Genomic DNA, 21,642 nt, shown 5'->3' on the forward strand with positions numbered 1-21,642 from the left:
ATATAACATTTATCATAACCATTTTTGAGTATATTAGCTTGGTAGTGTTAAAAGTTATATTCATGTTGCTGTGCAACAGATCTCCAGAACTTTTTCATCTTGCAAAATTGAAAGTGTATACTGATTAAACAACAACTCCCTACTTCCTCCTCCCCCCAGCCCCTGGGAACCAGCATTTTACTTTCTGTCTATGATTTTCACTACTTTAGATACCTCTTATAAGTGGGATCATACAGCATTTGTCTTTCTGTGGTTGGCTCTTTTCACTCAGCATAATGTCCACAAGGTTCATCCACACTGTAAGGCTGTTCTTCCTTTTTAAGGCTGAATAATATTCCTTTTTGTGTATATACCACATTTGGTTTAACCATTCATCTGTCCATGGACACTTGGTCTGCTTCCACCTCCTGGTTATTGTTAATAAGGCTTCTATGAACATGGGCGTACAAATATCTCTTCAGGACCCTGCTTTCAACTTTTTTGGATATATACCCAGAAGTGGAATTGTTGGATCATGTGGAATTGTTGGATCATATGGTAGTTTTCTGTTTAATTCTTTGAGGAACCTCCATCCTGTTTTCTGTAGTGGTTACTATTCTACCAACAGTGAACAGTAATTTACATCCTTTTTGCCCCTTGTTGATTTGATGTCAGAACATCTGTTGGTCCTTGGTCCCTCCTACTTCTCAGCCCTGTCTTGGATTCTTAGAGCTGTGCTCAGAGAGTGCCTAGGCCATTGTGCTCATTTGACAGGGTGGGAAGCTGGGGGTCTCCAGAGGGGGAATGACCTGCCCTAGATTCCAGGCCTCCTGATCCTCCCAGACCTTTCACATCATTCTTTACCCTCCGGGTCCCTGGCCTTTTCCCTCCAAGCTCCTGTGCTGTGGATGGCCAAGCAAGGAAGAGCAACTGATTCTAGGGCTTGGCATTCCCCGGGACGCCCCGGCCCACGGCCACATAGTTCTTCCTCCAATGCTGCGGTTTCTGCCCATACAGGTCCAACGGGCGCTCCTCCAAGCGGAGCCTTGGAGGGCAAGGCCGGCACCATTACCTCCAACGAGTGGAGCCCTCCTAACTCCCCTGAGGGGAGCAACGTCTCTGGGGGCAGTCAGGCGTTGGACAAGCCCATTGACAATGACGCAGAGGGTGTGTGGAGTCCGGACATCGAGCAGAGCTTCCAGGAGGCCCTGGCCATCTACCCGCCTTGTGGCCGGCGCAAGATCATCCTGTCAGACGAGGGCAAGATGTACGGTAAGGAGCCTGTTGGGGTGGGGTGGCAGGCCCGTGCCCTCATGGTTCAGTTCTGGAAATAGGGCCCAGGCATGGGGGGTACACAGCACCCTTGGGGTTCTCCAAGTAATGGAAGGGGAATGACCACTGGGGCATTTATCGGGTGGATGCTGCTTCCTTCTGTCCTGGGTTCCCAAGGGATGGGAAGGCATGTGAGGAGAAGCCTTTGAGTGGGTGAGAAGCTGTGGTAGTAGAAGACTTGGGAAAGGGAAGAACACCTCTCACCCCGTGAGAGCATACTGGGAAAACCCCATAAGCTGCCCTCCAGGCAGATGCCTCATCAGTTCCCAGCTCCCCACCCTGGGCTGTGAAGGGAGGTTAGGGAGGTGGTTACTGAACTCATTCCCCTCATTTGCGCACACACTCAGTTGTGAGCCTTCTGTGTGCCAGGCCTAGGTGGGGAAGCTCTGGCTCCTGCTCACAATATGGTGGGGGTAGGGGAGGTGAACACACGTAGAATGTGCTACAAGGCAGGTGTGGAGTGTCCCAGGAGAGAGTCCAGCAGAGTTCTGTAGACCTTCACTCAGGAAAGGTCCCCTCCAGCTCAGAGCCATCTGGAAAGGCTTGATCTTTGGGAGTCCAGTAGCCATGTGGGAAGAACAAAGCAGTCTGGCCGGGGCTGTGCTGACCTTTGGATGGAAGAGAGGGTATGTGGGAAAAGTAGAACAAAACCAAAAACTGAATAGTTATTGGAAAGCCCCGGTCAGGCTTCTATTCCCGGGACCCCCAGCTTGAAACACCGGGCTTGGGCAGGTACCGGGAGGGTTTCTGTAACTGGCGGGCGCTCCTGACAACAGAGGGCCCTGCCCTGGCTCCCAACAAGATGGCTGCAGGCCATGTGCCCACCCCCAGGGTTTTCCATTCAGGTTCTCTCTCCCCCATGCGGTGCTGGTTCCCGCTCAGCCCTCCAAGACAGAGACTTTGTCAGCTGTCTAAAGGGCGCTGTGTGAGGGGCTCGTGGGAGCTGGCCGTATTCGTCTCCGAGGGCTGCTGTAAGAAATGACCACCAGTGGTGGCTTCACACAGCAGCAACGTATTTTCTCACAGCTATGGAGAAGTCTGAAGTCAAGGTGTCTTTAAGGTTGGTGTCTTTTGGGGGCTCTGAGGGAGGATCTGTTTCAGTCTCTCTTTTAGCTTCTGGTGGTCACTCGCAGGCCGGGGTGTTCCTTGACTTGTAGCTACATCACTCCAATCTGTGACTCTGCTGTCACTCTGCTGTCACATGGCCATCTTCCCTGTGTGTCCTCGCCTCTTCTTACAAGGATACTAGTCACACCTAATCCAGTGTGACCTCACCTTAGTACAACTGTAAAGATCCTATTTCCAAATAAGGACACATTCTGAGGTTCTGGGTGGACGGGAGTTCTGGGTGGACACTCTTCAACTTAGTTCAGCTAGACGGAGCACATGTCCAATTTGTTACCACCTTGGGGACCCATGGGGCTCTCATAGCCCCTGGCACTCATCCTTTACCTGCAGCCTTCCCTACAAGGCCACAGTGATTCCTCTCATTCTTTTACTTGTTGGGGGAGCAAGGTCTGTGCTAGTTGGACCCTGGTTCTCATCCTCAGGCACCAGTTATAACTGTGCATCTCTCCTCACCAGCCCCACGGCTGTGGCTTTGCTGGGTCTGCACAGAGTCTCTCTGATTTCTGTGGGCCTCCGTGCCCTGGGTTGGCCCCCTATACCGCCTTTGCTCTAACCATTTCTTGCTCTGGTGTTTGCTTCTTACTTCTGGCCCCTATGGAAGCTTCGTGGAAGAGACTGCTGACGTGTATGGAGCACCAGGTGTGGGATGAAGTGCTTTACATAGGTTATTCCCATGGAGCTGGAGAGGAATGGAGAACTGGTATCTTTGGTTCTTTCTGCTACTTTGGTGGAGAATGGGAGGGGTGTTGATGCAGAGCTGAGGTGTGAGGGTGAGAAGGGGTGGGGAGCACAGGACAAACCTTGAGAGCTATCTGGGTCTCTTGTTGGGAAGCCATGATGTGTCTTCAGGATACTGAAGGATACTTGGCATGATATATCTTTTGTGCTTGAAGGAACGAATTTTCTGGCAAACACAAGTGGCCAAGGGGCATTCAGCAGAAGGAGAGAGCTGAGGGTGCTGCAGGTATCTGGTGGGGGATGGGGCGTGGAGATGGTAGAACGTGGCAGAATCAGCAGACATTTATTGGAGTGCCACTGTGGACCGGACTTTGAATGCCGAGATGTCTCTTTTTGTGTGTGTGTGATAAAATACACAGTACATAAAATTTACCCTTTTCACCATTTTTGAGCGTACAGTTTGGGGGCATAAAGGACTATTCAGGCTGTGGTGCAGCCACCAGCACCATCCTTCTTCAGAACTTCTTCATCTTCCTGAGGCTCCATACCCACTCGGCACTGACTCCTGTTGCCTCCTCCTCCTGGCCCCTGACCACCACCACTCTTCTTCCTGTCTCTGTGGACGTGACTACTCTCGGGACCTCATACAAGTGACATCAGACTGTCCGCCCTGTTGTGACGGCCTTAGTTCACTTAGCATCATGCCTTCAAGGGTCCTCCATGTTGTAGCCCAAGTCAGAACTTCCTTTTGCAGCCTGAATAATATTCCATGGTATGGCTAGACCACATTTTGTTTATCTGTTCACCTGGTGGTAGACATTTGGGGGTGGATGCGTAGTTTTATTTAGTTGTTATGGGTAGATATTTCTCTCCCCACTTCACATGTAAAGGCATTAGGTGAAAAGACTTTGTTGTTGGTCAGTAGACGATTGTGACTGAGTCGGTTTGGGCAGTGCAAGCCTGCGAACCTCTGGCAGGCCTTGGAGTGGACTTCTGTTTGGCCCGGGGGAGCTGTTAAGTGGTGGGGGGAAGCAGGATGAAAACGGTGTTTGGCAAACTGTCCTGGCCATGTTCTTGTCCCGTTTGTGGCTCTCCTCCTGCACAGAGAGACAAGGAGGGGTAAAGGGTGGGGGGATCACACAGGGGCGGACCTGGGAGGAAGAAAGGGGAGGGGGGCCGGGGCCAGGAGCCCCTTAATTATGCCGAGGAAGACAGGAGCGGTCAGTGGCCTCTGACATCCTTATCTCTTGGATCTTTTCAAGGGAGGAGGGAGGAATTGTAACCTCTGGTTGCAGATGCAGAGATAGAAGCTCAGAGAAGCCAAGAGTTTCTCCCAGAGTCTCTCAGGTAGTAAGTGGGAGAGCGAAGGCTAGAAGCAGTTCCCCTGCCCCCAAGCACAGCACTACCCCCATCACCCTGAATGGCCTTTGTGAAGCCTGCTGCCCCGCCTGCGCCTGTGCTCCCTGTCCCTGCCTCCTGCTTGGCCCAGGCTCCAGGTGGGTCAGGCCCAGGGCAGGGGCACTGGAGGCTGCTCCTCAGTGTCTGATGACTCACCCGGCCCCCACAGCACCTGTCCTCCGTGAGTACAGATCCTGCTGGGGTCCAGACACTGGCTTATCCGCATCTCTTCTTACCAGGCGTGGGGGCTGAGCCAGGGCAGGACCGCTCACGGAGTTGGTGAAGGGGCCCTCGGCAGGGGCTGCCGTCCAGCTGGGAGGTATATATAGCTCTGAGCTCAGCCCCGTGTGTGGGATGGGACCCCGGGAGGTGGAGGAAGAGGGACAAGCTGCCAAGCTGACTCAGACCTCGTCTCGCTCTGGCTCCTCTCCTTCTTCTCATCTTCCCTTGGGGGACCCACTCTTGCCTCCTCCAGTGCCCTGGCCCATCCTGGGCCCCTGAGAGCCCCGGTCTATACACACCCCACTTCCCGCAGTCAGAGGCCATTGGTGGTTTTCCGGGTGGGCCGGCCCAGTGAGACACAGGGCAGGAGCTGAGAACAAGCAGGCAAGAGAGGCCTCAGGGAGAAGAGCAGGATGATCTAGGGTGCCCCGAGGAGGAGTCGTCTAGACCTGGAGACTCTGAGGACAGAGATTCGGCCTGCTCCCAGCTCTGGCCCCAGGACAGCCCGAGTGGGACACTCTGAGGAGGGCCAGGCCGACATGAAGATAACATGCCGAGCTACAGGACAGATTAGCACCTGTTATTTCTGAGCTGAGCCTCCCACACTTGTGGACGGGCTCCCGGGGCCGGGGCTGCTAGCCGGCTTCTCCTCATGGCTGCTTTCGTTTTTTTGCCCTGTCACTCTGTGACCCTCGCCCTGGCACTGCCACACTGGTGGCTCTGACCTCCTTTGGCCAGCCTGGCCTCTGGCCCTGTAGGCAGGTGGTGGGGAGGTGAGCGTGGGGCAACTTCTCACCCCCATCTGCCCGCACACTCTGTCTTTCCCTCCCCTCACAGCTCCGGCTTGCCTTCTCTGTTCTGCCTGCAAGAGGGCTAGCTGGCTCTGTCTTCCTGTGCATCCATTCTTTCCTGCCTGCCATGCTCCTGAATCTCCCAGCTGTCCTGGTCTCTCTCCCCTCTCTTTGCTTCTCCTCTCCTTGCTTCCTCTGTTGTCTCCCTGGGTGCCTTGTGGCCCAGGCTTCTCGTTCCCACTAGCAATCCAGCAGCTCTTAAGCAAGCAAGGTCTCACTGTCCTGAGCCAGACTGGGGCTGAGGGCTGTGGCCTCCATTCTCCACGACTTCACGGGGCAGCAGAGGGACAGGAGAAACAACTTTAGAAAGTAAACTCATGGCACTTATGTTATATAGTGTCACCCAGAGGGCTAGGTTATCTTGAAAGTTTTCTGGAAGGAAGTGGAGCATGAGCAGGGTAGAGGAGGGAGGTGTTCAGGGAAGGGGAAGAGAGTGAGCACTGGCCCAGAGGTGGGACTCTGTGTGGTGGTTTTGGTGGGCGATCTGGGCAGGTGCCGTGTTGACGACTGTCAGAGCTGAAGGGACCGTGTTTTGGATGAGTCACGCAGCTCAGGAGAGGCAGAGTGGGGACTGGGCCCAGGTCACTGAGATGATGGGACAGCAGTCAGCAGCCTCATCTAAGCTTCTTTCCCTGCCTCTGCCATGTTCCTTGGATCCTCTACTGCCCTTTGCTCTGTCACCCTGTGGTTTCTGGGTCCTGCCATGTCCCCCGTCTGGCTTACAACACTGATTTCATACTTCTGCAGGCCCGACGATGTGACCCTCAGTTCAGACTTGCTCTGTGCCAGGAGCTGGTGTGGCCTTGGGCTGGTGGTCTAACTTTTCTCAGCTTCAGTTCCTCATTTGAAAAACTGGGGAGCAATGATAATAAAGCCACCTTTGTTTGGTTTTGGTTACATTCATTTATTTATTTTATTGTGGGAAGGTAGACATCACATAAAGTTTACCATTGTAACCCTTTGAAGTTGCAGTTCAGTGGCATTAAATTCATTCGTCTTGTGGCACTGCCATCACTACCATCCATCTCCAGAACATTCTCATCCATCCCAAACTGGAGTTCTGTAGCCATTAAACACTAACTCCCCATCCACTCCCCTGTCCCCCAGCCCCTGGGAGGCTCTCTTCTGTGTTCTGTCTGTACGAATTTGCCTATTCTTGGCACTCATGGAGGTAGAATCAGTCATACAGTGTTTGTCTGAGCACAAGGTCCTCAAGGTTCACTCATGTTGTGGCCTGTGTCAGGGCACTGTTACTTTTTACAGCTGAATACTATCCCTTTGCACAGATACACCACATTTTATGTATCCATTTAAGTCTTGGTGAACACTCTGTTGTTTCCCCCTCTCCCCTGCTGTGACTGGTGCTGCTGTGAACATGTGTGGATAGGTATCTGAGTTCGTCCTTTCAATTCTTTTGGGTATATACCTAGAGATGGAATTACTGGATCATAGGGTAATTGTGCTTAACTTTTTGAGGAAGTCCCAAACCGTCTTCCAGGGGCTGTTCCATTTTACGTTCTACCAACAATGCACAGCGGTTCCAGTGTCTTCACATCTTTGCCAACACTTGTTATTTTTTGTGTTTTTTTTTTTTTTTGAATAGTTATCCTTGTGGGTGTGAAGTGGTATCTTGTGGTTTTGATTTGCATTTCCCTAATGATTAGTAACGCTGAACACCTCACCTTTCAGTGTTGCCACAGGGATGAGAACACATGGAGTTGCCCAGTGAGTAGCAGTGGGATGTGGAGCCGAATGGGACATGTCCTCTGTCCTCAAGAGCTCCAATTTTAGTGAGAGAGGAAGACAGGGGCTCCAGTGACTTTTAGCCAGAGACTTTGAAAAAGGCACAGATCCCTGTGCACCGGGATTTGGAGGTGGGAGTGGGCACACCCACTTGGGTGGGGATCTGGGACCGCTCCTCGCTCCTCAGGGTGGTGGCCTTGAAGGTGGGATCAGATTTCACCAGAAGCCTCAGAGCCCTGCAGGGACAGTGGTGTTACTAGCTCAGATGTCAGGCCTAATCACTGCCTTCTCAGGCTGCAGGCAGAAGTTTCTTGTCCACAAATGGCCTCTTCCTCCGGCTGCAGGAGGATGGCTGGCTTCCTCCCTGGGGTCTCAGCCTGCCAGGGTGAACTGGAGAGCTAGTCAGAAGGGCTCTTTCCTATGAGAGGCCTCTGGTGAGCCAAAACCCAGCACGGGCAGGTCCTTCTCCTCTTGGGGGGCGGGGGTGGGGCTCTGCCCTCAGGTTCTCAGCTTTTTCTACTTTTGAAAACTTAGAGCCTTCATTATAACAGGGCCTTATGAACATAGCAGTAGCAGCAGACTTTGCTGACCTTCTGCCAGGTGGGGTAGGTGCTTTACTTCCTTGATGCCATTTAGTATACTTATGGCCCTGGGGAGGGCTGGTACAGAGAAGGGAGGCAATACAGTTGGAATGAGATGCAGAAATGGCCTGTCATAGACAGGCTTGTGCAGATGGGATAACGATGTCAGCGGTAGCGTGTGGCCAACAAGAAGTTGGGGGTGACTGGTAGGTATGTGTGACGCCGTGTGTGGGGTTAGGAGGAAGTGGTGGTGACCGTGTGGGCCCTGCATTGGGGCCTGTGGTTAGGCCAAGGCTCCCCTTTGTCCATCGGCTGCCCTTGCTTGCCCATGGTGGGGTGGGGCCATGGGCGGAAGCTGGGGCTGTTGGACACATGTCCTCTGACAGATGGGCCACAGTCTGGCGGGGGTGTCCTTTCCAGCCCCACCCAGGCCCTCTCTGGGGTTGGCCAAGGCCACCTGCCACACTGTAATGCCCAGCTGCCCAACTGGCCCCGCTGAGGTCCAGGCTGGCCTCCCACTAGCCCAGCATGTGGTCTCTGCACTGGAGGGGAAAAGACAGGCCTGGCTTTGGGCAGCACATGGCAGAGCTGGGACAAGGATGTGGGTCTCTTTCCCCCCACTAACTCATCTGGATTTTCTACTTGTTTTTTCCTGCCCTTGCTCTCTTGGCCTGCAGTATGGTTTCAGGGCTCAGCCTCTGAACACATGCTCCCTACTTCTCTCCGCGTCTCCCTTTGACTCTGTGGCCTCCTGATATCTACATCATGCACGACATGTTGGCTTCTATCAGCTGGGGGAGCCACAGTCCATGAGAGAGTGAAAAGAGTGGGCAGGCTCTTGGGTCCAAATAGTTGGCTTTTCCTCCAGGACCTGGGTCAGGGCAAGGGGCAATCAGACATAGCCAAGGGCTTTGCATCATGCAGAGACCCGGAGAATCTGGGGATCAATCCAGAGGGAGGAGCGCTGTGGTGTCTTGCAGAGGTAGTTCCCAGCCCAGCCGAGGGGGGGCAGCCGTTGTATGATAGTCGTGAAGCCTTAGAAGAGTATGTTCTCATAGCACCTGGGACACTAACCGTGTGACTTTGAATAAATCATTTCCCCTCTCTGGGCCACACTTACTTCTTCCCTAGGCTACATAAGACCTCGGGGGCACCAGGTCCGGCCCTCGCTTCTGAGAGAGATGGCCCTCACTCCCACGTTAAATAGAAGTCATACTGTGTGATCCTGAAGAGACAGGCTCTGGAACCAGATTGGATGGGTTTCGGTCTCGACCACTTGTTGGTCTGTGACCCTGAACTGCTTTCCGAATCTGTGTGGGCCTCGATTTCCCTGTGTGTAGAATGTGATGAGAGTAGCAGCTGCATAGAGCGGCCATGAGGATTGAAAAGGAGAGCACAGATCCGACTTCCCCAGCGCACAGTCTGTATTTGCACAGGTACTAGTGCACATCCGTGCTCAGTACATGTTCACAACTGTTGCTCTAGTTACGAGAGCGAGAGACGCTGTTGCAGCCCCCCTACGTAAGTGTGAAGCCTGGATTTGATGCCAGCTGGCCGGGGTGACCTCCGAAGCACCCCGGTGGCAGGAAGGAAGCTGGTCAGCGCCTCGTGGCTCTGCACACCCCCCGAGACCCAGGACTTCGCTCCTGCCCAGGGGGAGTTCTCAGCTCCTGGCGTCACCTCTGATGAGCAGAACAAGGCTGGGTGGAATAATGGCCTGACATGAGCTGGTAAAGGAGAGGGGAATGCTGTTCCAGAGAAAGGGAGGGCAAGATGCACAACTTGGAAAAATACAGCCTCGCCAGCCTAGACCCTTTGGATTTGGGTCCTGTGGCCCCCAGCATGGCCTGTGTGGTGGCAGAGCTCCCGAACCCTGTAGCAGAGGGCAGAGGTTGTTGTGGGACCAGGAGGGGGGGCTCTGTCTTCAAGACCCAGTGCTCCTGGCACAGGAGACCATCCTCTCTGATGTCTGGAGTAAGGGTCTCAAGCCCCTGGCGGGCACAGGGCTGCCTAGCTGCTGCTCGTCCTGTGCTGCGGAGGAGGGGCCACTGTGCACGGGGCTGGGAGGCCTGCCCGGGGATAGAGAGCATCTTCGGGGTGCCGGACACTCCCTGTGCCGCCGGCGGTAGCTGAGCCAGTATTCAAGCCCAGGCAGTCAGTGTTAGATCTGTGGGTGGGTGATCCGGGTGAGGTTTTCTGCCTTCAGTGTCCCCATCTGGTACTAGGTGCGATTGCCCACCTTTCTGTAGGAGGGAGGGAGGTTTGCTGGGGAGTTAGTGAGGGTCACGCTTCAGGACCATCACTTGCATGTCCCCCTTCCAAGTCCCTAATCTTTTTATTTGTAATTTAAATTTGTAAAGTAATTTTATTCAAGTATAATAGCCATACAGTGGACTATACATATTTGAAGTAGACAATTTGGTTAAGTTTTGATGGATGTAACCACACCTGTGAAGCCAATTACTACCGCCAGGAGAGTGAACATGTCCATCTTAACCCAAAATGATCTTTACCTAATTTTGTATTTATATTTTAAATTATTTTTCTCAAAGAGAGCTTCCCAAGTTTTAGATGCTTTAGGCTCCACAAAAATCTGAATTTTCTCCTGCATGTGGAGGCTCAAATGAGGCCAGGATAAGAAAGCACTTAAACAGCTGTGTTGGACTAATCAGAAGTAAAAGGTAATTTGCTTTTATTTAATGTGTACCTTACCTGTAGTAGGCTAAAACGCCTTGTGGGACATGTGGTCAGCATTTTCTCGCCATTGCTTTATCATTTAACAAGTATTTATTGGGAGCCTACTACAGAAAACAGCAAGCAGCGTTCTAGGTGTTGGGTGTGAACAAGTGAATAGACAGACATCCCTGTTCTCAGGAGCTTCCTTCTGCTGGGAGTGGGGGTGGGGGTAGGCAGGGCTCCGAGTGAGTAAGCAGATCACATGGTGTGTCCGAAGGTGCTGGGGAGAACAGTAAGGACGGTAGGCTGTCCAAGGTGGGTGGGTGGGGGCGGGGAAACTGTCTCTAAGACAGTGGCACCTGAGCAAAGAAGGTGGGAAGGTGAGGGAGTGGGCCATGTGTGGCTGGGCTGAGAACACGGCACATAAAGGCCCTCAGGTGGGAGTGGGCCAGGCATGTCTCAGGAACAGCCAAGAGACCAGTGGGAGATGCTGTAAGGTCAGAGAGGGGCTGGGCTGGGGATGGAGGGAACAGGCCCTGTGGGGGCTTTCAGGCCATTGTAGGGGCTTGAACACTTGCAACCTGAGTGAGATGGGAAGCCATGGGAGGGTGTTTGAGCCATGGGATCGCTGTGGTTGCTGTGTTAAGAATAGGCTGAGAGCAGGGGATCCAGGTCGAAGGTTATTGTCATAGTTGAGGCCAGAGAGGATAGGAGCTTGGACCATGGAGGGTGAGGTGGTGTGAAGTGGCTAGATTCTGGATATACATTTTATCTTTGAACAGTGTGGGTGTTAGAGGTGCCAGCCTCTACCTGCCCGCACACACAGACACAGTGGACAATCCACACATAACTTGACTCCCCCAAAACTTAACTACTGATAGCCTACTCCTGATCAGAACCTTGCCAGTAATATAAACAATCGATTCCCCTGCCCCAGTACTCTCCTGCTCACCCTTCTCTGGAGCGTGCCCTCCAGCTCTGTGATCAGCCTCCTGGTCTCAGGAACCCTCTCTCCTCCCTTGCTTTTCTCCTCGCTCCCAGGCTGGGCCCTGACTAGACTACTCACACGGGCCTGTTCTTTTTACAGCAAAGGAAACTGAGCCACAGAGAGCTCTCATTGAGCCCAGGTTAAGGTCTGTTTCCTAAGTCTCTAAACATTTGATTGGAATAATCTGGAGGAAGAACCTTAAAAGGGCCTGGTTTAAGAAGAGCAGTGGACTTGCCAAGATCCCATATCTTGTTTGTGGAGGCACTGGGCTACACCTGGCTCCCCAACTCCCAGTTCTGGGACCCGCTTACGGTGATGACTTAGACTCCGGCCAGCAATCATAGCATTTCCTAGCTGCAGCGTGAGTGTCTCTGGTTAGACATGGCGCAGGACTGTTGAACCGTCTTTGGACATCCGTTTAGAGGAGGCTGTGAAATACTTCTCCGTGGAGAGTTTTGAGAAGAGACATGTCACTGGATCCCTGTTGTAGGTGCAGACCAGCCCACAGGTGATAGCCTCAGAGTCTGATCCTCCCGCCCTCCCTCCTTCCCCTGACACAGACCGTCCAGCGCTCCCAGGCCAGCTAGTCTTTCTGGCAGACGAGACCTCCCGAGGGTGGCCTCTTAATTCAGCTTTGGCAGTGGGGAAAGGTCATCTGGGGGGCCAGCTTGGCCTTGGCTGTGCTCTCTGGTTACAGTGGGGTGGCAGGCAGCCCACTCGTCTTGGCCCCGCCCCCTGCACCAGCAGCCTCCTTACTCAGAGCCACAGCCCTGCAGGCTCAGCGAGGCTGGCAGGATGGGGCGGGGCTGGTGGCTGAGCCTCAGAGCTGGCCCAAGGGCGTGATAGCTCCCCCTCAAGCCCCCTTGCCCTCCCTCTCCCCAGCCCAGTGCCCTTCTTTATAGTCTAATCCTACCCAGTGGTCAAGGTCCAGTGGAAGGCTCACCTGACCACCCAGCCTGAGCTGACCCCTGTGCGCTGAGCACACTGTGTGCTCCCTGTCCATGGCCCGCACTGGGGTTATGGCGTGGACACACGTCTCTCCTCAGCTAGGTGGTGGTTTCTTTGAAAACAGAACCTCCTTTCATAATTGCATTTACAATGGTAGAGGTCGTGGGTGGCTCCTTACAGTTTTCCAGGACCCCTCAGACACAGCCTCAGCCTCTAGGGGACTGGGCCCATGGCACACAGATGGTGTTACCTGTTGACTGGTCTGGTCAGAGCCATGCAGCTGCAGATGTGGTCTGCCCAGGTTTTCTTTATGAGTTCAGGGCCTCGGGCCTCCTCCCTGGGGATGCTCAGTGTCTCAGCACTTTTGTCTCCCGTCAGGAGACAAGGCAAGACATCTCGTAAGGTCCTGCTCATTTATGGAGGTGGTGGAAGCTGTGGGCAGTGGCGGGGGGGGGTGTGCATGGGGGAGCATCAAGGCCCAGGCACTGCCCTGCAACCTCCCAAGTGTGCAGAAGGCCCCAGGAAGAGGCAGGACAGATTGGCAGCTGTCAGGCTGCTGTGGAGTGGGGGGAGGAGGTGGCCAGCGTGGGAGAAGGGAGCTCCCCGAGTTTGTATGGTGCCTGCAGCCCTGTCACCTTGCTCTCAGGTTACCACTCCCCCAGCAAGGCCTCAGCTTCCTCTTGCTGCTGGGAGATTGCTGGGATCCATGGAGGACACCTGCAGAATCCTCACCTCAAGTCCCCACTCAAGGTGGGCAGAGGATGAGGGAAGGGATCCCCAGATCCTCCTGTGTTTCTGCCTTTTGTCCTTCTCCTGCTGAGAGGCTGTTGGTGTCTCTGTAGGTCGGAATGAGCTGATTGCCCGCTACATCAAGCTCCGGACAGGGAAGACGCGCACCAGGAAGCAGGTGGGCCCTGGGAGATGAGCGTGGGTCCCAGGGGTAGGTACCCTGGGAGCAGTCCCAGTCTGCTCCCGTGGTGGGCCAGGCCCTCTGCAGGACAGAGGGTGGGTTCTTGGTGGGGCTGGTTCAGAGGGGTTATCTCTTTTTGGTATGCCACAGACCGTTCAGTTTCCCTGCAGTCCCTGCTGCCATCAGCTGGGAGGGAGTCCTTCCCCTCCCCTCTCCAGGACACCAGAAGAACAGAGAGTGAAGGACTGGCGTTGTACTTTGATTTATTGCCAGACTCTGGATTAGCTGGATGTGGCAGGACTGAAGGCCCACCATTGACTGCCCCTTTCATTCACTCAGATGTGGTTTGAGGATGGTGGAGGGCTGAGGGTCGAGGAGCCAGCAGGGGGAGCACAGGGTTCCTGGGAGGTAGGGACAGGAGCCTTCTCTTCCTGCTACAGGTCTCCAGCCACATCCAGGTGCTGGCTCGTCGCAAAGCCCGCGAGATCCAGGCCAAGCTAAAGGTAAGGCAAACCAGCAGCAGTGGGAGGGAGGACCTAGGGCAACAGGTGGGGCCAACTTCCTGGAAGTTAGGGTTCTTTTTCCAGTAGGAAAAGTGTTCCCTTTGGGTTCAGGGGCTGGCTGTTCATGTGCAGAGCTAGCATGCTTCCTGGGATTCAGCCTGTAACTACTCCTTGTCTGTACACGGAATGACAGTTGATGTCAGAGGTGTGTGTGTGTGTGTGTTTATGATCACCAGGCTCTACAGCATCCCGAGGTCACAGCAGGATTGCCCTCCACACCCTATTCCTTGAGGACCTCCTGGAGGCCCTGGCCCCTCCTTGCCATCCACTGAGCCTGTGGGGTGGTCAGGCTTGGGAGGCACTGCTGTGGGGGTGGGGTGGATGGTACTGTGGGAGCTGGTGGAATTCCTTCCTACGCTCTGCTCTCTGAGATGGGCAGTTCTCTCCCCTTCCCAGATCAGTCCCACCTCACAGGGCCAGCCACCCCCCAATGGGGGGCGCCTCCTGGACACTAGAGTCAGGGGACCCTTTTGGTGAATACCAGGTGGGAATGAGCTCCGCATCATAGAGGTGTTCATCGCAGAGCTTGCCCAGCTACTTGGCAGGAAGAGCTGACATTTGGGGTCTCAAACTGAGGCCAGCAGTTAACACACTTTGTTTAAGCAGTGGAGGCCCCTTTTGTTTTTTCCCCAAACAAAATACCACACCCATATGTTATCAAAGGAGCTACCCTGGTCAAAGCTAGGTTGGTGCAGAATAGACCAGAGACTCCCTGCTCCTATTTACCTCTCATGCTCCATGGCTCTTGAACCCCAGAGTAGCTTAGAGCCCAGTTAAAAACCTCTGCACTAGATGAGCTTGAAGGTCCCATGTGGCTCTGGTTGTCCATGATCCTGACACTGGAGGCTCCGAATGAATGGTGGGAACTCCCAGGAAGCCACGCCCCACTGCTCACTCAGCCCAGCTGTCCCCCGCCCTCACAGCTGCAGCCCAGCACCTCGATCCTTTGTCCCCTGGACAGGTGGCTGGGCCTCAGCTGTCGCTCCCTCCCTCTCAGGCTGGGCACATGTACTCCTGGAGACCCCTGGGGCCTGGAGTCCAGCTTGCTCCCTACTTCCCTCTCTGGTCTGCCTCTGACTCACTGGGACCCTGGCAGGGAGCCAGAATGGAGAAGACACTTTCCAGTGTTCTATTTATAGCCATTGAGGGAAACTTTTAATTCCCTTGGGGACCGTATGGCCCACATTTACTTCAAGGAATTGCTACCTTTGTCTATAGGCTCTAACTTAGAGGCTGGGGAGAGCTCTCATAGACCACTAGACAGACATTGAGGGGAGCCATGAGCCCCTTAAATAATATGCAGATCTTTATGTGTGTGCATTTTCTCGGGGAGAGTGGTCTGAGGATTTTGTCGTATTCTCAGAGGGGTCTGGGACCCAACATAATTTGTCTCCCTGGTGGACAGACTTCTCCTAGGTAGAAATCCTCCAGGATTCGGGATTTGGTCTAGCTGGCTCTCCCCTTGGGCCATGTGAGCGTGAGGAGTCACTGGCTCTCCTTGAGCTCTATTCGGTTTAAAATGTGAAATGACACGGTGAAGCAAGGTGGTATCTGAGGTCCTCTCCAGCCCCAAATTCAGTGACTCCCTGGCCTTGTAACCTGGTCATTTATGTCACTCCCCATTAGGTCCTTCCCACTTCCCCCTGATTCCTGTTCTACCCTGGGTGAGGACGTTTCTTGAGCCCCGGTCATTTGTTGAGATCAGCTCTCTGGGAAGGGCCGTAAGTTGCAGACATTGAGCGGATGGAGCTCTCCAGCCTCATGGTGCAGTTGTTAACCACAGAGGTCCGCAGGCTTTCTGAGGGTATGGCCTGCTGCATCACACATGTCCTCCTGGAGGGAGAGGCCGGGGCCGGCCGGCCTGGGCACATTTGGCTTTTCCCTCCTGAGCTGTGCACGTGTCCTTGGCAAGAGGCCACCTTATGCTGAGAGCTCCCTCTTTGGTTATCAGAGAGCCTCTAAGAGCAAAGCCCAGGTTGGACCCAAAAGGACGGTGGTTTGAGGATGAGCCCTCCTTTCAGAATGGTCTGTGCCTGCTGTGCTGTGCGCACTCTTCCCTCCCCCTGCCCCCCCACCCCCCAGGCCTGCAGAGGCCCAGAGGCCCAGTGCTGAGTTGACAGCCAACCTGGACCAAGCTCTCGGGCCAGCCATCACTACTGTCAGCGCCCTAAATTCTCTGAGCCTCTGTTTCTTCCTCTTAAAATGGGGATCCTACCAGTCTCGCCAGCCTCACGGGAGTGCTGTGATGTTCAGAATCAAAGTGAGGCCGTGTTCTTGACCTTCTGTGGGCCATCTTGTGCCACGTGAGTGTACATGGTCCTGGAGAGACCGAGTGGCAGGGCCTCTGGTTCTGGCTCCACAGTCGTGAGGTGCCAGGACGCTGGGGGACCACCTGGGCCCCCAGAGCCTCATGCCCCCACGGTGGTGCTGCTTCACAGGGCTGTTGTGGGGGCTGGGAGAAACTGTCACGGGGAAGCGCCTGTGAGCTGCAAGGGCCTCCGTCCGTTCTTACACTTGTCTGGGGCTACCAACTTAATTACCAGATGATGACTAATTTATTTTTTCCATTTAAAAATACTCATCATAAAGACAGAATTCCTAATCTGAGCTCCTGAGCTGAAATAATCCAATCTTTTGGCCTCAATTAAGTTACACATAACTGAATAAAGCTTGCCATTCCAGTCTATAAATGTGGTCTTACTTTGTACAAAAACACAGTTCCCATTAGGCTTTTTGAAATACAGAAGTACTGAAATATGTGTCATCATTTTGAAGACCTGTGGGAGTGGGGCACTCAGGTTGGGGACCGCTGGCTTACACACATATACAGATTATTATTACTGTTCTCGCCAGTGTTGTAAGTGCTTACAGGTGCTTTCCTGAGTACTTGTTAGTTCAGAGCCTGTGCAGGGCGAACCCATTCTTTGGTGTCTTTGGGCCCATAGAGGGCAAGTAGCGGGTGTTGATACCTGCCATGTAAAAGGCAGGGGTGCCTTGGGCGTCCGCACTGCAAGGGGAGACCCATAAGGCAGGCCTGAGACAGGCGGGGCCGCGGGAGACTGTCCCAGGCCTCTAGACAGTCCAGGTGAGCACGGAGGGCCCCTCCTGGCCATTCGAGGAGGGCTCTGACATGTTTCTGTACCATCTACCTTGAGCCAGGTGCCGGGCCAGCCGCCAGTGGTGTGGAGGCGAGCAAGGACTAAAAGGCCTTCATTGAGACACGGTCTGGCAGATGGTTTCCCAGGACCCTTTATGGTCTAATAAAATAGCCTGGACAAGTATTTTACCCCTTTGACAGAGGAGGAAACTGATCAGAGGAACCAGTTGAACCGAGTGGCCTGTGCTCAGTCACAAGCCAAGTTCTTAGCACTGCATAGGCATCAGCCTGGTCCCCCAGGGCCTTGTCCAGGCCTCTGGCCACTGGCGGTGGGACAGCTTCCCTGAGCACAAGCCCGGACCCCGCCTCGCCCGCACCTGCTATGGTGACCACTGCTGAGGCCCTCCCTTCCAATGTCTCCCCAGGACCAGGCAGCTAAGGACAAGGCCCTGCAGAGCATGGCTCCCATGTCGCCCGCCCAGGCCATCTCCGCCACAGCCTTCCACAGTAAAATGGCCCTCGCCCGGGGCCCAGGCCACCCAGCAGTCTCAGGGGTAAGTGGGGCTGCTTAGAGTCAGAGGCCACGCCAGCTCCTCCTCCTCTCTCCTCCCCCTCCTGAGGAGCCGGGGGCACTGGCCGGGCCCCATTTTTCTCTCAAGTCCTCCCAGGCCTGGAGAGCCGGGGGAAGGAGGGACCAAGGGCCGAGGGGCCATGCTGAGGCACAGCTCTGCCGGCACTGGCCCTGCCTCCGCGGGGGCCTTGCTAGTGACACAGCAGAACTTCCACAGGGGGCAGAGCCGCCCCCACTAGCTGACTGACTGAGTAGCTCTGCACTTGGCCCAATTGAGAGACGAGGGGGCTGACATCCCGGGATGCGGGCTGAAGTCTGAGGCTTTGGGGCAGTGCCAGCGCACCCCTGAGCAGCCCTCCACCACTCGGCCCTCCCCCAGGCACCCAGCCCTGCTCGCCTTCCAGTCAGAGAGCTGGTGTTCAGGAACAGGCTCTTGTTGGGATTTTAAGTTTCTTGACCGTGGCCAGCTTAGTGACACTTTCACAATGGTCTAGAAAGGCTGTGTCCTCACAGGGTTGTCTTGGCTGTAGGGACTAAATGGGTCTTCACGATGCACCCACAGCACTGCCTTAGGCGCATGGGGAAGGGACAGTGACTGGCCCCATGTTCAGTGAGCCTCTCCAGCAGTTTTCAGAGTGTGTTCCAGAGACCACTAGTCCATCAGGGTATTACCTAGATAATGACACAAAGTGATTCTGTGTAAGGAAGTTTGGGACACTTAGAACTAAATAGGTTTCTTAAATCTGGGACTGTCAGGCCTTCTGTGCTGCTACGCACTGTGGGCTTCTGAGGGAGGACTATCGCTGCCGTGATTCCAAACCCCGGAGAACCTTCTCAGCAGAGCAGGTCCAGAGACTAGAGCTCCTCGAAACACATTTAGTACTGGATAGTAGCGCTAACTCTCTCTCCTTACCACCCACGGGGTCCAGGCCCCCAGCCCTGCCTTCCAGCTGAGGCCCCTGCCTGGCCCCCCCACATCACGGCCCCCGTGCATGGGGCTGGGCTGACTCTGCGCTTTTTGCCTCCTCAGTTTTGGCAAGGAGCCTTGCCGGGCCAAGCCGGAACATCCCATGAGTGAGTATGGCCTGCTACCAAACTGAACTTGAGCCCATAAACTTGTGCTGTGGAGCCTGGCTCCCAGTCTGGGACAGGGCTGCAGCCTGGGGTCAGCCTTTCAGGAGGGGCTGGGGCTTTGGGGTTGAGCTCTCCTGCTCGCAGGCAACAGCTCAGTCTGCAGTGTGGACCCCCTGGGGTGGCATTTGCTGAAACGCCAGTCTGTCCATGGTGAAGCAGGGCCAGAGCTTGGGACCCCGAGAGAAGGGAGGCTAGGAAGCTGACCTCTGGCTGGCCAGGGCAGGAGGGAGGAGGGGAGGGAAGGAAGAGAGGGAGGAGTGGATTTGCCCAATAGACAACGCTGCTTCTCTGGGTCATCCATGAAACCTTACGGACTTGGCAAGGGAGGGAGCAGATGGCCAGAGCCCCCCAAGGCCACTGATGGCCAGACCACCAGGGCCAGCCACACACACAGCATTGGACAGTGCTGGAGGCTCTTGGGCTGCCCCCTGCCCTAAGGCTTACACCTCCTTTCTCCTGTCTCCCACAGTGTGAAACCGTTCTCTCAGCAAACCTACGCTGTCCAGCCTTCGCTGCCTCTGCCAGGTGTGTTGGCAGTGCGCGGCTCCCTTGTGCCTCGCACGCCTGCAGCCCCTTCCCCCCCACCCCCCAGGGTCCCAGGCCCCCCGACAACTGGACATCTCATGGCCCTCTTAGTTGCGGCCCTGGCACGTGCTCAGACCAGACATCCCAGTCTCCTGGCTCTACCCCATTCCTTGCCCCTACCACGCACACCTCTGCGCTACACCAGGCCCCTCGTGCCGCTTGGGCTGCCTGACCTGCTTCCCAGCTTGGGCTCAGGGCCTTCCTGGGTGCACGCAGTTCAAAGGGGAGTGCCTGTTCCAGCTGGCCACCCCCGTATGCTGCACGGGTGTTTGCAACAGCTTGGCTCTTGGAATGGCCCCCCTCTTGGGGACACTGTAATCCCCTCCTTCAAAATGGGAGGTCCAAGGAGAGCACAGCTTTCTGACCTAGAGCTGCTGGTTAGCAGAGGGAGCACTCCTGGGTGGAGGCGTGGAGCGTGGGTGTCCCTCCTTCTCACTGCTCAGGGCACACTTGCTTCTTTCCCATAAGGCCCGTTACCACCTTCCTCTCTGCAGGGCAGGGAGGATTCTCACCCGTAACCACCTTTTCTGGCCGGGGGAATGACTCTGCCGACCTTCTGCCTGGCTTGTCCTGCTCCGAGAGCAGCGCGCTCCCCTCCTGGGGTCCTGATTGCTGCTCTCTCCCAGCCCCGAGCAGTCCGTCCTGTCTATCCCCTCCTCTCACTGGCCCCTGTCTTGGTTCAGGCCCTCCTACTCTGGCCTGCATGACTGCAGTAGCCTCCTGACCTGTCCCCCGTTTTACCTTGCCTCCCCTCTTCACCCTGCAATTCACCCCAATGACCTTCATAAAGCATCCATCCCAACCTGTGGTTCCTAGGCTTAACATCTTTTCCTGGCCCCCTGGTGCCTTCTGGATACGATCTGAAGTCTGTAGTAGGACTTGCATGGCTCTCCTCGGTGACTCAGCTTCTCCCCTCTCCCTCCTTCCCTCCGTGCCCCCACCCACCCTGCCTCTGGGCTTCAGCTCAGGCTTCCCGTCCACCTGCAAGCTTCTCTTCCCTGCCCCTGCCCAGTTGAGGCGCCCTTAGCGCTCTGCGCCCCCATCTAGCACTTGACACTTTATTGCCAGTATCTGGGGTTGAGGGGGGCAGTGTCTATGAATGACTGGTCTGCGTCTTCCGTGTATCCAGTTGTGGCTGCACACCCTAACCCTTCCTCGGTGAGCAGTGCTTGAACAGATGAAGTGATTCAGCTGGGGCATTAAGCACGGCTCACGTGTCCAGCATGGCCCTCCGCCCACCCCTCTGTTTCTTCTCCGTCTCCTTCCTCGAGTGCTCCTGAGTTACCTGCCTTAGCACGCGGGCCTCCAGTCTCCTCCTGGCCTGGAAGGAAGGCCTCTGGAATTCTACCGCTCTGCTCTCTCACATCCCGTCAGGCACCAGGGCCCGGGATTTTGCTCCCTTCTTGTGCCTCCTCTGTCCCTTACTCTTCCCTCTGCTACACTGCTTTCAATCAATCCTTCTTCATCTTTTCCCTGGGAAAACATCCCCAGGACCATGCTTCTGACGGCCTCCTTCCCTGCCTAGTCCTTCCTTCATATTGGGTAGGACCTTCCAGAAACGCAGGTCTGATCATTCCACTGCCCTGCTTAAAATCCTCTGTCACTCCCAAACGCTCAGGCTCAAATTCATGCTGCTTACTTAGCCTAGCCCCACCCTGGACCCCTCTCTTTACCTTTGTTTCCTGCCATGGCACAAACTCACCTGCTCGCCAGCTCCGCCGAAGACCTAGCTTCCAAACCCCCTGAGCTTCTCACAGCCCCTTCCCTTTGCCTCTGCCCTGTGCTCTGCTTTGAGGGTCCTTTCCCTGTCTTCATCTCCTGCCTCCTGCTTGTGCTTGCTGCTTCCTTCAAGCATCGCCTTCTTTGGAGAAACCTTCCCTGTCCACCCCCAAGTGCATACCTTGTCATTTCTTACCACGTTCCTTACTTCCTTTATTAGCAAACTTGTAGGGAAGGCCTGTTCTGAGCCAGGCACTGTTGTAGGGGCTGAAGAGACCGCAGTGAACAGATCAGGAACCTTCCTGTTCTCACGGGGCTTATGTCACTGTAGCAGTCGCTGTGCCTGGTTATCTGACTGGACCAGAAGCTCCTCGACAAGAACCTAGTGGTGCTGTTTAGGAAGCTCTCAGTCCCATTGGCATCCTGGCTCCCCATCCAGCTTCCACTTTCCCCTGACTACAATTCTTCCCAGGGGCCCAAGGGGACTGGCTGGTACCAGGCCAAGTGCTCCTCTCCACCACCCCTGCTGGGAGGTCTAC

General features: G+C 55.0%; 1 protein-coding gene across 3 annotated transcripts in view; it reads left to right on the forward strand.

Annotated features, from left to right (window-relative positions):
• Nucleotides 1-21,642, forward strand: part of TEAD4 (TEA domain transcription factor 4) — a 66,496-nt gene that overhangs the window by 24,765 nt on the left and 20,089 nt on the right. Inside the window, exons 1-7 of one of the 3 annotated variants that reach the window (XM_073886952.1) lie at nucleotides 1,114-1,251; nucleotides 13,171-13,274; nucleotides 13,367-13,431; nucleotides 13,875-13,937; nucleotides 17,520-17,648; nucleotides 18,696-18,739; nucleotides 19,269-19,324. In XM_073886952.1, the coding sequence (XP_073743053.1) occupies nucleotides 17,553-17,648; nucleotides 18,696-18,739; nucleotides 19,269-19,324 (196 nt within the window). In that variant the 5' untranslated portion in view covers nucleotides 1,114-1,251; nucleotides 13,171-13,274; nucleotides 13,367-13,431; nucleotides 13,875-13,937; nucleotides 17,520-17,552. Of the gene's footprint in view, nucleotides 1-996; nucleotides 1,252-13,170; nucleotides 13,275-13,366; nucleotides 13,432-13,874; nucleotides 13,938-17,519; nucleotides 17,649-18,695; nucleotides 18,740-19,268; nucleotides 19,325-21,642 lie in introns of those variants that run through there. The other 2 variants (XM_073886950.1, XM_073886951.1) reach the window with 2 other exon arrangements.

This window comes from Callorhinus ursinus, unplaced genomic scaffold (assembly GCF_003265705.2).
Source record: "Callorhinus ursinus isolate GAN/ISIS: 27379988/994484 unplaced genomic scaffold, GSC_fseal_2.0 scaffold74, whole genome shotgun sequence".
Classification (NCBI taxonomy): Eukaryota; Metazoa; Chordata; class Mammalia; order Carnivora; family Otariidae; genus Callorhinus; species Callorhinus ursinus.